This window comes from Coturnix japonica, chromosome 2, assembly GCF_001577835.2.
Source record: "Coturnix japonica isolate 7356 chromosome 2, Coturnix japonica 2.1, whole genome shotgun sequence".
Lineage (NCBI taxonomy): Eukaryota > Metazoa > Chordata > Aves > Galliformes > Phasianidae > Coturnix > Coturnix japonica.
Window position 1 is genome coordinate 52,778,694 of NC_029517.1, and position 14,584 is coordinate 52,793,277.

Sequence of the window (14,584 nt, forward strand, 5' to 3'; positions counted from 1 at the left end):
TCTCCCCTTCCCATTTCCCCCCTCTATCCATATATATTTTACCAGCTGTTATTACTACTGTGTTAATTCAACTTTCACATTTTGCAATGCAGTAATAAAGTGAGATTTTAAGAAGTTGTTTTCTTCAGGCAAGGATTTTAAGTCACAAAGCATAAAATGACACCATGCTTCAAAGTCAAAACTCATCTCAGGAGAAATAATCTCAGACATATATAGTAATATGGTGATATCAGTATGGAAGTGATATATAAAAGTCCATTTCATTGTGTAGGCATAACTTGAGATAAGGGAACCCTAAGAAACATGATTTAGGTGACAATGCACTGAAACAAAAATCAGCCTATAGGCTGCTGTACAGAAATGGAGGCAACTTACAAATGGCTTACATACAATGTTGTCATTCTGTTACGTTCGCACGGTCAACGTGACACATCAGCAAGCAACGTGGATTAGCCTGAAGTCAGATAAACATGTACGAAGTGAGGATTACAAGGTCACTTTTATACTGAAAATGTTGTGTTTGTTTTTTTTTTTTTCTCTCTGAGGACAAATAAGTGTCTGTTTGGGAAACAAGGTACTGAGGTTTTGTTTCATGACGTGTGAAAACAGAAAAGATAAAGGAATTGGAAAATAAAAGGCAGAATGGAAGCAAGAAGGTAAGTAATTAATAGATGTAAGAGTTTGGCGAGACAGGAACATGTATTTTAGGAAACAATGGGATAGCAAAGGATGAAAATATCAGAAAGGCCAAGAGGGAGATTAAAATTAAGTGAGCAATTTAGATCCAACAGGACATGACCATACTGGACTGTCATGTTTTGAACAGATCTACTGGTGGCTGCAAGCACTTTCTCCCTGAGAAGCCAATAAATCACTTTAGATGCCCGACTGGTCTTTAAAATAACTTCAGAAGAGGTATTCAGTGTCATGCATAGGAGGGTGTCCACAGCAACCCCTTTGCTACTCCTGAGGAATCAGAGAAAGCAGAGGCTGCTTCACAGAGTGTTGCTGACGCCTGTGGAATTCCCCAGGCCTCCTGTGAGTAAATGGTCATGAGAGTTTGAAGATGGGAACAGCATCTAAGCAGGGCGAGATCAGCTGGACTTGAGTTACAATCCATAACATCCCACAGTCAGAATGCCACTGCAGGGCACAGCTGGTGAAACAGATGCCAAATACCATCAAGATTGCTGCTGGGAAGGTGTGTGGCTCCACTCCTAAAACTGACTCTTTGCAGTGGTCTTTTCCTGCTTGTACAAGAGAACTGATCAAAGAGGAAAGATTAAAAAAAAACAAAAACAAAACAACAACAAAGAAAAAACAGTCACTTATGCTTTTGAAGTGAGAAGACAAGCATGAATTTTACATGATGCAATATGCTAGCAAAAAATATATGCTTGTTTTACCTGAACCTTACCATGCTGATACCAGTGATAACATGTTTGGAAAGTCAGTGCACAAAGTTCTGTGTGAGAACATGCAACAAAGAACAGAGAGACTGCACTTAAACAGAAGATGTTTCTGGCTGCTACTCACTGTTCAGAGGATGTACCTTATTAGAAACTGGGCAAAGATGACTTAGAAACCCCAGAGTTTTGAGCTAACAAATTGAGAAGGTTTGCATTGAAAGAGATGGATGGAATAACAAGAGGCAGCCAAAAATCCACCCATAAATATTTACTCTGAATATGTTAAAATTCTGTCAGATACTTCCTTAGACACATACTCGGTGTGACTTATCCATAGCTAAAAACTGTTAAGTCAGACAACAATCAGGTTTGCATTAATGCAACAGGAAAGATAAGTAGGGGGAAAGGTGAAGTGACCCTTTTAACGCACTTACGCCATCGCTATTCCAAAGACTCAGTTTCTAAAATTAAAGAGGGGCATCTTCACTGCTGAGGTAATTTTTGTCTCTGAAACATACTTGAAGAGCACATGATTTTTTGAGTTTGTGTGTTTATCAGGAGATCCCATGAGAACACCTCCTTTGTGTGCACAAAGAATGACTCAGCTGGATCACCCTGGCACTCAGAGTAGATAATGAAATGGAAATAACTTCATCTATCGACAAATTGTGAGGTCCACCGATGCCAAATTTCAACTCATTCAGCATGTCAGCCATCTGACAGGTGGCAATTTCACAAAGAAGAGCAATGGGATTGAAAACACATAAACACATATCTTTTTACACATTCATTGTGTAAATGGAGCCTTTTTGTTTCAATCCATTTTCAATATCAATGAATAAAGCAGCTGATAAAGGATGAAAATCATAAAGGTTGGAGAAGGAGTGCTCTTTCAGAGTGGGACATCTGCTTTCACACTGAGTAAGGAGGATCTCTGTTATTGTAAAAAATCGCTGAAACAAAATTGAATTAAGACAATAAAATAAGAGCATAGCCCATCTTTTTAGCCTCAGAATTAGGCAGCTTAGATAAGTGAAAAACACATCTGTCTAATACAACAGTATGTATAATTTCCTGAAATAAAAATTGTTCATCTAACATCAGTCACTCTTTAGAGGAAAAGAAAAAAAAAACAGACTTTTAAATGGTACTGCTATCTATCTGTGTTGCATTTGGGGCAAACAGTTTTAAGTGACTAAAAGAGTTAATACATCACAGGACTGAGTACTCTGCACTGAGCCATGTTTTTTCTTCTCTAGAAGGACTGGGATGTCCCAAACTGTCTGCAGTTTTGTTAATATGTAGCCTTAGCAAAGCTCGCACTGAAAGGGTAAAATCCAAGAAGATTGTTATTTAATCTGCATTGCATTTACTGCCTTATCAGCATTCTGTATTCTCTAATTGATCTTGAACAGGGGACAACAGAGTCACAGATGTGAATATTCATACAATGTGAAAAAGACTGCCCGCAGTCCTGGCAGCATCAGGTGGGGAAAGCAGAAGTTTCAGTACAAAATGCTGAGTTTAAAATTGAAGATTAGAATGCAGTGTTTTAAAAATGTCTGAGAATTGCAGCCGTGTCACAGTGATAGGGGAGTTTTTTTGTGATCCATGTCAACAACAGCTATAGCTGCTGTCTGTGGTAACTATTTAGAGAGCAAAGAAAGAGGGTTTCCACATGAAGTGATTAAGCAAGAGAAAAATAACTGGTGAGACGATTCCATTTCGGTGAGAAACTTAAACACCAAAAGCTCCATAAATCTGTTCCATAATCCTTTTAAGACCAGTCTAAGGTTCATTTTGTGGAGACTGAAGCAAAGGAAATAGCATGACAGATTTAAGTATAGATACCTTAAATTAAAGTTAGAGACTTTTGGATTAGGAGACATTTGAGCCTGTGGTTTATATTAGGAAGAAAGTGCCAATGGATTTTCTCAGTTATCTCAGCAGTCTGTCTAGCCCTCATTCTGCTAATGTCACGACAAGAGTGAGTAACCATTGCCTCTCCTCACTTCTGCAACCTGTACAGGTCTCTAAGGACTCCATCTGCCCCAGTGAATTCTTTCAGAATTGATTTTGATGCTAGTGTCATGGCAGTCCATGGCGTGGCATGCGAATGAACCATAGGGGCAATGGTAAAAGGGAGCAAAAGTGAAAAAAGTACAGGATCAAAATTTCCTCTCATTCCATGTTGATCTCACTTATTCATACCACCCATCTTTAAAATGCAAACTTACAAACAGTGGCAGGAAAAGGCAGCTTGGACTTTAATGATCGCTCACAGGCCTCCAGGCTCTGTGTCACAAAGGATGGATGCATTGGTGCTTCAAACAGCTCATCAGCACATTCCCCACCTACCTGCAGGCCAGACTGTGACCTTATCAGCCTTAATGAAAAGCTCTCCCCAGCAATCACCCTTCTTCATCCACAATTGTATATTTCTGTTTACTTGCCTTCTCTCCCTGAACTTTTCCTCCTTTTGTGTCTTTTCTTTCTTTCACCTCCCGTTTTTCCAAGCTTTCTAATCTTAACTATTAATGAACAGTCTCCACAATACTTACTTAGCTCTCTGAAAAATGCTTTTTTCATGTTTCTTTTCTGATTGAATCAATCAGTTGCACCACAAATTGAGCAACAGTCACCACTCATTACTCCTGTGGTCTTATGTTTATCTGAAACATCATCAGTATTAGCTCTGTCCTAGAAGTTCTAGAGTCATAGAATCATTAAGGTTGGAAACGATCACTGAGATCATCTAGTCCAGCTGTTAGCCCATCTTCACCATGTCCACTAAACCAAGTCTGTCATTGCCACATCTACATCTTACATGAACGGCTCTGATTCCACTGCCTCCCTGGGCAGCATGTTCCAATGCCCCACCACTCTTTTGACAACATTTTTCCTAATATCCAATGTGAAACACAAAATAGAAATACATTTTTCTGGGAAGCCAGTTTATACTGAGTTGAGACAGAAGAAAGAGATGGGCCACAGCACAGGAGCACCTCTCAGATGCATACAGCCTTGTCCCAGGCCTAGGCAACCACAGAAAACTTATGTGATAAAACAGCAGTTATGAATCTGCTCATCTTTGACAATAATTACTTAAAAATCATGGATGGCTCTGCTTGCCTTGCCCCCTAATAAGAGCTTTATACAGCACTACCTATGTGTTTGTCTATTAGCTCACTCACACTCAGTAAAGTGAGCACTACTCTTAGCAATATGAAACACCTCCAGCCTAAGCCACGCTTGTGTGGTACGTGTTGTTAACTTATGTCCATGACTTCTATTTACTGGTAAAGAAATAGCACACAAGGTGATATTTGGGATTTGAGGTATTATAACAGCTGCCTGTGCCTGCTACATGACCACTTTTTAAAATAGTTCTGAGAAAGCCAGAGTGCATAAAAATGAATCATAAGGATTCTGACTACAGAAACACTAATCCTCTTCAAAGGTAAAGCTACCAACAGATTAACTTGTTACACTGTGTGCAAGTGGTTCAAAAAAAGAACCTGTGGTCACATCCCTGAGCAAGATTTCATTTCACTATTTCAACTAGCTCAACTAGGCTAGAACTGACACAGCAGGCTAGAAATGTTCTCCTTGGAATTAGCCTAGTGACATAAAATACAGTTATGCATTCAAAATGCAGAAGTAAAATGAAGTCAAACCGTAAATTCAAGATCCCAAAAGCTAAAAGATGGCATGCAATTATGATTTTTCTGAATTATAACTCACAGAATCACAGAATTGTAGGGGTTGGAAGGGACCTCCAGAGATCATCGAGTTCAACCCCCCTGCCAAAGCAGGCTCCCTACACCATGTCACACAGGTAGGCGTCCAGGCAGGTCTTGAATATCTCCAGAGAAGGAGACTCCACAACCCCCCTGGGCAGCCTGTTCCAGTGCTCCGTCACCCTCACTGTAAAGAAGTTCTTGCGCACACTTGTGCGGAACATCCTATGCTGAAGGAGAACTCTTCCTATTTCTCCTTGTCTTATGGACAGTGTACACAATGCAAACCTATTCATGGTTGCATTGTTGCCTCATTCTTCATCTTGCCACCTTGGGCATTCCTTGAAAATGGTCGAACACAAAGGTAAAAAGCAAACTTCTTTGGATTACTTGTGACACTCAATATTCAGTTCCAATGCATCACAAAAAATGCTTTTTATGAAGTGAAACATTTATCTCACTTCCTATGTAGAAACTGAATGAATTACGATGAAAATTATCTATGAAATGCAAATATTGTGCGATATTCCAGATTAAGTCCTAGATTTCCCTTTGTATAACTTTTTGTATATTTGAGACACTGCTACCACAGTTCAACTAGATGTGTTTGTTCTCGACACACCTGAGAAGGAACCACTAACATATAAAATTATGTACTGAAAAAAGGTAACTTGAATGATTTCATAACCATCACATCAGAACTTTAGGATGCAAAGGACAGATAAAATTTAACTTTAAGTGAGAAGTTAAACTATTAAGTACATATTTTTTGTTTTCACTTAGTATCTATGCTCTCATTGTGTAAAGAAGTTAGTAGTGCTCGAGATGAAATCACAGAATCATAGAATCGCAGGGGTTGGAAGGGACTCAAGAGATCATCGAGTTCAACCCCTTGCTACAGCAGGTACCCTAGAACTGGTCATATAGGTAGGCATCTAGACAGGTCTTAAATATCTCCATAGAAGGAGACTCCACAACCTCTCTGGGCAACCTGTTCCAGTGCTCTGCCACCTCTGTCATAAGGAAATTCTTCCATATTTTGGTATAGAACTTCCTATGTTCAAGTCTTAGGCCATTGCTCCTTGTCCTGTTGCACCACTGAGGAGAGCCTGACCTCATCCAATTGCCTCCCAGCTCCCTTCAGGTATTTATAAACATTTATTAGATGTCTTCTCAGTCTACTCTTCCTCAGGCTGAAGAGACCCAAGCTACCCAGCTATTCCTTATACAGGAGATGCTAGAGGCCCCTTATCATCATTGTGGTCCTCCACTGGATTCCTGGATCCATGTACTTTTTGAACTGGTGAGCCCCAAACTGGACACAGTAGTTTAAATGTGGCCTCACCAGAGCAGAGTAAAGGGGAAGACTTCCCTTGACCTGCTAGCACACTCTTTTTAATGCATCCCAGGATACCACTGGCCTTCTTGGCCACAAAAGCACACTGCTGGCTCACAGCCAACCTGTTACTGTACAATCTGAACCTTAGCTTTAGGGTAAATGAAGCACTGACAGAAAATGTACAAAACAAGACGTGATAATAACTGCTATATAGTACAGTCACGAGAAAAAAAAATATATTTTGCACAGACAGCCTTGATAATGGTGCTTTTACCTTTGCAAACAGAATAGCATTTTAACTGATGTATCTGTTAAATTTTATTCTAAATTGAAAACAAACTCCCAAACAAAAAGAAAAATCCAGCATATGACATCCTGACTGCATTTATGATCGATTAACTGCAACTGTTGGCCTTGGCATATATATCTGATTCTTAATTAACATCCATAAATAGCAAACAGCAATCTAGTTTCATTACATTCCTATTTGATTCCTATCTTTCTGTGACACTCCTCAGAAATTTGTTTGAATATCAGTTACCTTCACCTCCCCAGACCTCTTTCCACCTACTATCCTCATCCTTCCCTAACAAGCACTTTTCTTAGTTTTCATATGTTCATCCAGTTTCTGCAATGCCTGGCCATGGGGGCTTCTTGCTTTCAACCTTCCCTATTGCAGTCCATGAACATTCATTTTTCTACCTGATCACAGTATGAAGACAATTGTGATCAGTCATTCAGTCTGTAACTCCTCACTCCATAATGAATACAAGAGTGAGAGGTGAAAAACTAAGGGTAACTTATAAGGGCTCAAACTGTTGCATCATGCTTTCCCAACAGAAAATTCTTCTCAGGTCAAAGAGCATCTTACCAAAAACTGTTAGTGATATTGTTGGCCCAGAAATCTTGTGTACTTGAAAAGCGAAAAACTACCTACTGTCCCAAGACTGTCGACTTTGAATTTGATTGCAAATCTTCTTTTAAAATAAAGAAAAATGTTCTGAGAAATTAAAATTCTGCATTCAGCCTTGCAGTGCTTTGCTTTCACTTGAAATGATGATGACATTTCAGGTGACAACTCACCATTGCTTTGCAGAAGGAGGCTGTCACATTCCATTAGACTTTCCACAGGAAAGGGAATCATTCCTTTTGTTTTAAGGAAGCTGAATTTGGGCAGCCACCCTGAAAGATGTGACTCAGTCACAGGGTACTAGCAGCAAGGGACTGAAAAAGACCAAAATGGCCCAAGGGAGCAGGGAGCAGAACATACAGAGGAATACTAAAGAAAACTGAAAAGCCAAGGTAACGTCAGGAGCAGCAGTAGGAGTGATGGGAAAGCGCGTATACTTTGTGTCAGACAGGAACAGTGTATCATATAGGAGACTGAGGAAAAGCAAAGGAAAATAGGGAACTAATTTGCATCTTCAGTGCCCATTGTTACATCTCATATCAGACCTGTCAGCCCATTGGAAAGCTTTGTCTCAGTGTATGTGACTCTGGAGCACATGCATTTGTAGATATCTGCTCTACAAATACACTGGGCGGCATGTCCCTGTTCCTTACTCACTGCAGCCTTGATTCACTTCTCTAACTCCTGCTCCTAGCAGAGGATCTATCCACTCAAAGCACATTTCTGCAAACAAGAATAGCTACCAAATGACAAGTGAAGCAATGTCTGAGAAAAGGCCTCAGCTTTCTTGCTGCTGCTGACATTCTGTGCATCATCCTTAGATAGTTCAATGACTATGGCCCATTTATCCATTTGACAATCTTGGTCCTAGAGACTATCATCTACTAGCTAAAAAGTGACATCACACCGCCTCACATTTCATTTACTGCTTTTGCACACTGAAACAGTGCTGCTTTAAAGATGCTTTTGTAGTGATGCTGCCGAAGTCTTTTGTCATGACCTTGTAATACAGCACGGCAGTACTGCAATTTCTAAATGTATTTCTTAAAATACATTGCATGGGGCTTTTGCCCACACACTGCCAGTGAAATTCTCTCAATTACAAAGAAAATCAAAAATCAAATTGGAAATGCAGGGAGGCAATTTTCCTGCTCCCAGCTACACTGTCTCCTGCTTATTTGAGAAAATAATGAGAAAAACACTCTAATAAATGTATTCAGTTTTAAAGCATGAAGTATTACAAATAACTGTGGGTTCTGAAAAGCACATTTTTGGCAACTTACTTTCACTGGCTGAATAGTCCTGTGGATCAAGTATCCCTGATTCTTGCAGTGATCTAATACAGGAATCCACCAGCTCCAGACCTGTAGTGAGCTCATCTTCTATATCCTTTTGACCATCTGTAATAACATTAATACAAAAAAGTATAAGAAAAGCAAAAGATAAAACTAGCTACGTGCTATTATGTACATACATCAGTTACAGCTGATGAAGGAATGGAAAACATATCAAAATGGCATGTTCAGAGCAGGCTGGGCACACTGATCCAGGAGAGTTATGCTGCCCTTTAAAGTTTGGCCTTGGATTAATAAAAACAAATTAAGAAAGCTCAGGTCTTATCTCAAGAAGAACCTAATGAACCTAACTTAAGAAGACCAGTGCCTTCTCTCAAAACTTTGCTTTATTCTACATAGATGCTCCATTTGCCAGCCCTAACCACTTTTGCTAAGTTCTACTATTATTTCAGCAAGGTTTTCAAACAGTAGAAAACACCCAAGTACATAAACGCACGTTTTTCTCCCTTCTACCTTATGTAGGAAGTGTATTCTTTATGGGAGAGAAACGTACTACATATATAGAGAGTACTACTATATATCTACTACATATGAATAGAGTACTACTATAATGCTGTTCTCTAATGATAAGTTTATTACCTTGTGTTTGCCAGTGAAACTGCTCTTCCGTTGAACTGCAAAGAAAAAGAAAAAGCGTTAACTTTTTATGAAATGATTCAGTACCGTGCCACCAATCTGCAGATCTAAATATATTCAGAAGAAGCTGACCTAAGAATAAATAGCAGAGTTTATGAAACATTTTTTTACATATTTCTTTTTCTTTTTTTTTTTTTTTTTTTTTTCAGGATTCATTCAGCAGGGAAGAAGCAACTTTATTTCTTAACTAAATAATTTAAAACATACATGCAGAAGTCACTCTTTTAGTTGAAATGTAGAAAGCAATGTTGCTAATTGGATGGGAAATTGGTAATCACAGCCTGAACCTCTGATTAATCAGCTGAGACAAGTGTCAGGTCAGCTGTGGGAGCACAGGTGATAGTAATTTAGCTGTGCTCCCAGAAGGGGTGGAGCTTGACTCCACCTCCTCTAGACCTCATTTAAGGGCTGACCACCACTAAGGCAGCATCTCTCTTGGAGATTGCTCCCTGGTGGAGATTGCCTCAGCATTTCCTAGCAAAGGCATCCATATCAGTGAGTTTGTCCTTATAAATAACCTTTTGAATATGTGTTACCATCTTTGTATCATTCTACCTTACACAAAGCTAAACTGTCAACATTGTGCAACTTTTGGAGATGATATTTATCTCATTACCTCAGTTACCCACTTTTTTTTTTTTTTTAAATGAATTTACATCATGGTTCTACTGATCATTGTGTACACTTTCATTATCCAGACATGCAGCTACATTATTTCAATTGGCATGTCTGAGAAAGTAAACTTAGAAGCATCTGTGCTTTCATATACAGCATTTAAGCAATGGATGGTCTTAATTTATAATACTGAGGATGCACAATAGTGTACATGTTATGACTGTATGTTTTGTTTTGTTTTTTCCCTTTAGTAGATAAAATGAAGGATATGTTCAGTTAGGCAACAAGTACTCTTTACTCAAAGGCATGATGTGCCTGTCCTTCACTACAGATCTTTCTTACAAGCCAAGAAAACAAAGAGGTTTGAAATCACTCAGAATACCTTTAATAACAGTCAATTGATTATTATAGTCATGATTAAAACCTTTTTTTTCTGGACATATTTGCACCTATTGGTAAAATAAAAAATGAACAGGAACAACAACAAAAATAAAAGGGTCCAAAGCAAACAAATATTTATGTCTTGTGTCAAGAATAAATGCTCTTCCTAGAAACACATGGGTTTTAAATCGCAAATAGTTTTCTCCTTCCTAGTAGATGCTCAACCACTTATGAATATGTGAATAGAGCTCCTTGCATTTATGTTCTGTGGACAAGAATAATGTAAGTGAAATGAAATGTTTCTTTCTGGCTGAAAATAACCTAAGTTAATCATTGATCAAATCTGTTAGTTTTTTTTTTCTTAAAGGATAATTGCCTAGTTTACATATAAATAGTACTAAAAGCATGCTTTAGTTTCCAGCTGGCATCACAAGTGTTAATCCGACAAATTCAAATCTACAGATCATCGTCAATTTCCAAATATCATCCACCTGTGGTTTATGTTGATGATGATGGTGTGGGGTTTCATAGACTAAGAAGCTAGTCCTTCCATCAGGCACTCAGCTAAAACGTTTGCATTCAAGTGCATTGAAGCTAATAATATTGAAGATAAACACAGCCAGAGTCTTCTGGCAAATAATTATAGCAAAGTACTGAACTGAAGAGATGACTTTAATTGAAATTGCCTTTTCAAACATAGCCTTGACCCCATTTGGTGGTGACAAGGGACAGTGGCTGTTTTTGCAGTTCCTTTTGCCTGACTTTCCAAACTGAAGGTTCAGTTGGCAGCAGCAGATGTTTCAAAGCCAAGTGAGCAACCTGAAAGCATTCTTCCTTTCTGGAATTAGGGTCATCCATAAGAAGCAGCTTATATTTCCCTGCTATACAGACCCACCTCCAGTACTGAGTTTTCTATGTAAGTGATAGATACTACCACAAGTGACACCACAAAATTCAATACCTTGGATGGCTTTCTCACTGGCAAAATAAATTCCTAAATCTTGCTGGCAGCAACACTGAGTGTCATCTCATCCATGCCAGTAAGAAAAGAAAATCCAAGTCTGCTCGCAAAGAGTGAGCTACAATCTTCAGGAATTCTCTTTTCAAGCAGTAAATTCACATGAAGTGTAGATCCTTGTTATCACCATGGTACTGATACAAGAAGGGAGTAGTGTCTGATCAGTAGTGATCACTGAGTGTATTCATCTGAATATATACTATATATTACTATATACATATACTATATAACTATATTTTGGCTTTTCTGGTTTTAGTCAATCTTTTAAAGGCACAGCAATGTTCTTCTAATATGGGCTGTAACTTCTATAGTGAAGAAAACTCGCCAACAAAATTTTCATCCTAATGTTAACTTCTGATCCAGCATATTAAAAGTGTTAACATTTAGATATCCCAACATGTTTTGATTTGGTTTGTTTTGGTTTTTATTCCTACTCTTTTTTAAAAACAAGTGTTTCCTGCTCTTAGCCTGGAAAGGATTCCTGGCTGAAACAACCAAGGATGCCTTGCACAGAGTCAATAGACTATCACACAGGTGTATCAAATCTGCATCACTGAGTAAAATCCCTTCACCGTGCTTCTCTTTTAAGTGTTCTCCAGCTTTGAAAGAGATCAGTGCAACTGACAGTATACTGACATCAAATGCTTAAAAAAAGCCCAGCAAAATAAATATAAAAGGTATTCTCGCCTTAATTAATTTTTCAGCACATTGAGCAAAATAGAGTTTTATGCTTTGTAGTTTTCCTACAGATAAGATCATTATTCCTGTGCCTCATTATAAAAGTATGCAAACCCTACTAACTTTGACTGAGAAGTCAATAAAATTAAAACACTTTTTTTGAGAAGTTCTGAACCAATCTTTTCTGAGCTCAAAAAGGGAGACTTTTAACCAGCATTACATTACTATAGTATAAGAAAATAGGAACATAAAATACTAATTTAATATTAAATCAGGGAGATATAATTATTAGCTCCCTTAACCCAAAACCATAAAACAAATAAGATTTCTTTGCCGTATTCCTCTCATCACTGGTAGTCATTTAATCCTATATATATTTTAAATGTTCCAGTACAAATAAGATGACAATTCTACTTCATTCTATTAGTGTTATACAAAAAATCCTGTGTGACCATGCAGCTGTATAGAATTTTGATGTAAATATATTTATATTGTCTTCAGAAATAGAAATTATTGAAGAAGATGCCTGGGAATCAAAATAATGTAAAAATAAGGAGATAATGCCAAAGAAACAATGACAATGTCAAAAAAATGATATTTCTTCATGAAAATAAATGAATGTTCTTCATATTCATCTTGAAACTGCTGAACATATCTTCTCTAAGTATGTGCTACACTGTGCTCAAAATTTTACGCTTATTATCTATGTATGCAAGGAAATATTCCAGTAAAAGTTCTTTTATCTCCATAGGTAGGTATGAACAAAGTGAATGTCCGCTGAGTTGTTATCTTGACTCCAGATGAACTCAAGCGTTCAGATGTCTTCACTCAAGCTAAGAAGACAAAAAGAAGATGCACTCAGAATGCCTGTTTGAGGCAGCATTACATGAACGGAGCACTCTGGGAGCTCCACCTGTCTCCGCAGTGTGAAAAGCTCAGGCTTATATGGAGTAGTAACTATGCCAAGTTTCTGCAGTCACCCAAAGATGCCTGACTGTTCCCAAAAGTTTGTTTTTAGGCATGGACAGAAAAATCACTATCCAAGCTACAGTGTGCCCAGGAGCACATGACAAATGGGGCCTTTGGTAAACTCAATTGTTTTTTCATGTATCTCAAGCAAAGATAGAGTGGGTATCCTCATCAAGTGGACTGGTAGAGATCCAAGGAGACTGGCTCCTTAGAGGCCGCCAAGCTGCCCCAGAGCAGCTGGCACCAACAGAAGTTTCAAAGCAAGTTGAGAAATGCACGGCCATCCAACTCCTCACCCTACAATTTACAGGAGTCCAAAGCAGTTTTGGTGGCTTGCAAGTGAAAACAAGCTCATGAGACATATTTACATAAAAGCAACCTTCATTGCAGGTAACCCAGAGGTGGGGAACACTTTGGCAGAAGAAAATCTCCCCAAGATATCCTTAGACAGTCATAGAGTCTGGACTGATACCCAAGGATTGTCTTTCAATGCAGGTACTCCATAGGGATGGAGAACAGAGGGACAGGGTGGTGGTAAGGCAGAGATCTCTGGGAGTAGGAGCAGGGTCTGCATCAGGATTGGGTCCTGAAACAGTGACCAGAGGCAGGATGTTAAAGTTCATTTTCTTTGACCCCTGCACACAAATATGTTGGTGCAAACATCAGGGCGCATGGCTATGTTATTCAAGTCACATGCCTTATCGACCTTTACAAGAGCACTGCAGCAAAGACCCTTATTTCTTGCTGGGAAGAAATACAGGACTTTAAGTCACTCTTTCTAGCACATCTCCCAATTTATTGCAGGGCCTGCATACACACTTTAAGGGCAAACCCACACTGTTGTATTCCTTTGATTACCCAACAAGTGTTTGTGCGCCAATTTGTGTGGAAAAGTCATTAAGTTTCCAGTTGTCATTCAGTTTTTTGAGGAAGTGCTGCACTATCTGCTACATAAGATGGTTCTTTCTATTGTTTTCTAAAGCAATTCATGAAATTATATCTAACCCTACTATACAACAGCTATAAAAGGACTTTTACGAGGAGCTGAATCAGCTACAATCTTTTCAATTACTTTTGCAATGGAGCCTCACAAACATAGCTGTATATAATTACAGGCAGATACTGTCTCACTGATTTTTAAATTAGTATTCTGCAAGTTCTCTTTTGAGGAAGGTGGAACAGAAAAGACTCAGATTTTTCACAAAAAATAAGGAGGTTGAAAAGCTCTCATATTCTGGATCAAGCAAAGGAGGAACAGGTCTTAAATAATCACTATATTTGTTTAATATGTTGTAAATAAACTAACCTTTGGTATCAACTGACTGAGACAAAAAAACAGGGCTATGAATAAATCTGATATAATTCCTATCAATTACTGCAGAAAAATATCCTAATTGCCATCCAGTTCCATACTATTTATTGGTTGCTCAAATTAGAATTACGTCAGAATTTCTTACTGCAGTAATCTCCTCTATAGATGTGATGCTCTCACCTCTCCTAAACCACACTCTATTAGTCAGCTATGGTATCAAGT

At 38.5% G+C, this 14,584-nt stretch overlaps 1 protein-coding gene across 7 annotated transcripts in view; it reads right to left on the minus strand.

Annotated features, from left to right (window-relative positions):
* Positions 1–14,584, minus strand: part of CTNND2 (catenin delta 2) — a 585,077-nt gene that overhangs the window by 274,133 nt on the left and 296,360 nt on the right. For all 7 annotated transcript variants that reach the window (XM_015854425.2, XM_015854430.2, XM_015854428.2 and 4 more), the window contains 2 exons: positions 9,333–9,367; positions 8,682–8,798 (listed from right to left, as the gene is read on the minus strand). In XM_015854425.2, coding sequence (XP_015709911.1) covers positions 8,682–8,798; positions 9,333–9,367 — 152 coding nt within the window. The remainder of the gene's footprint in view (positions 1–8,681; positions 8,799–9,332; positions 9,368–14,584) is intronic.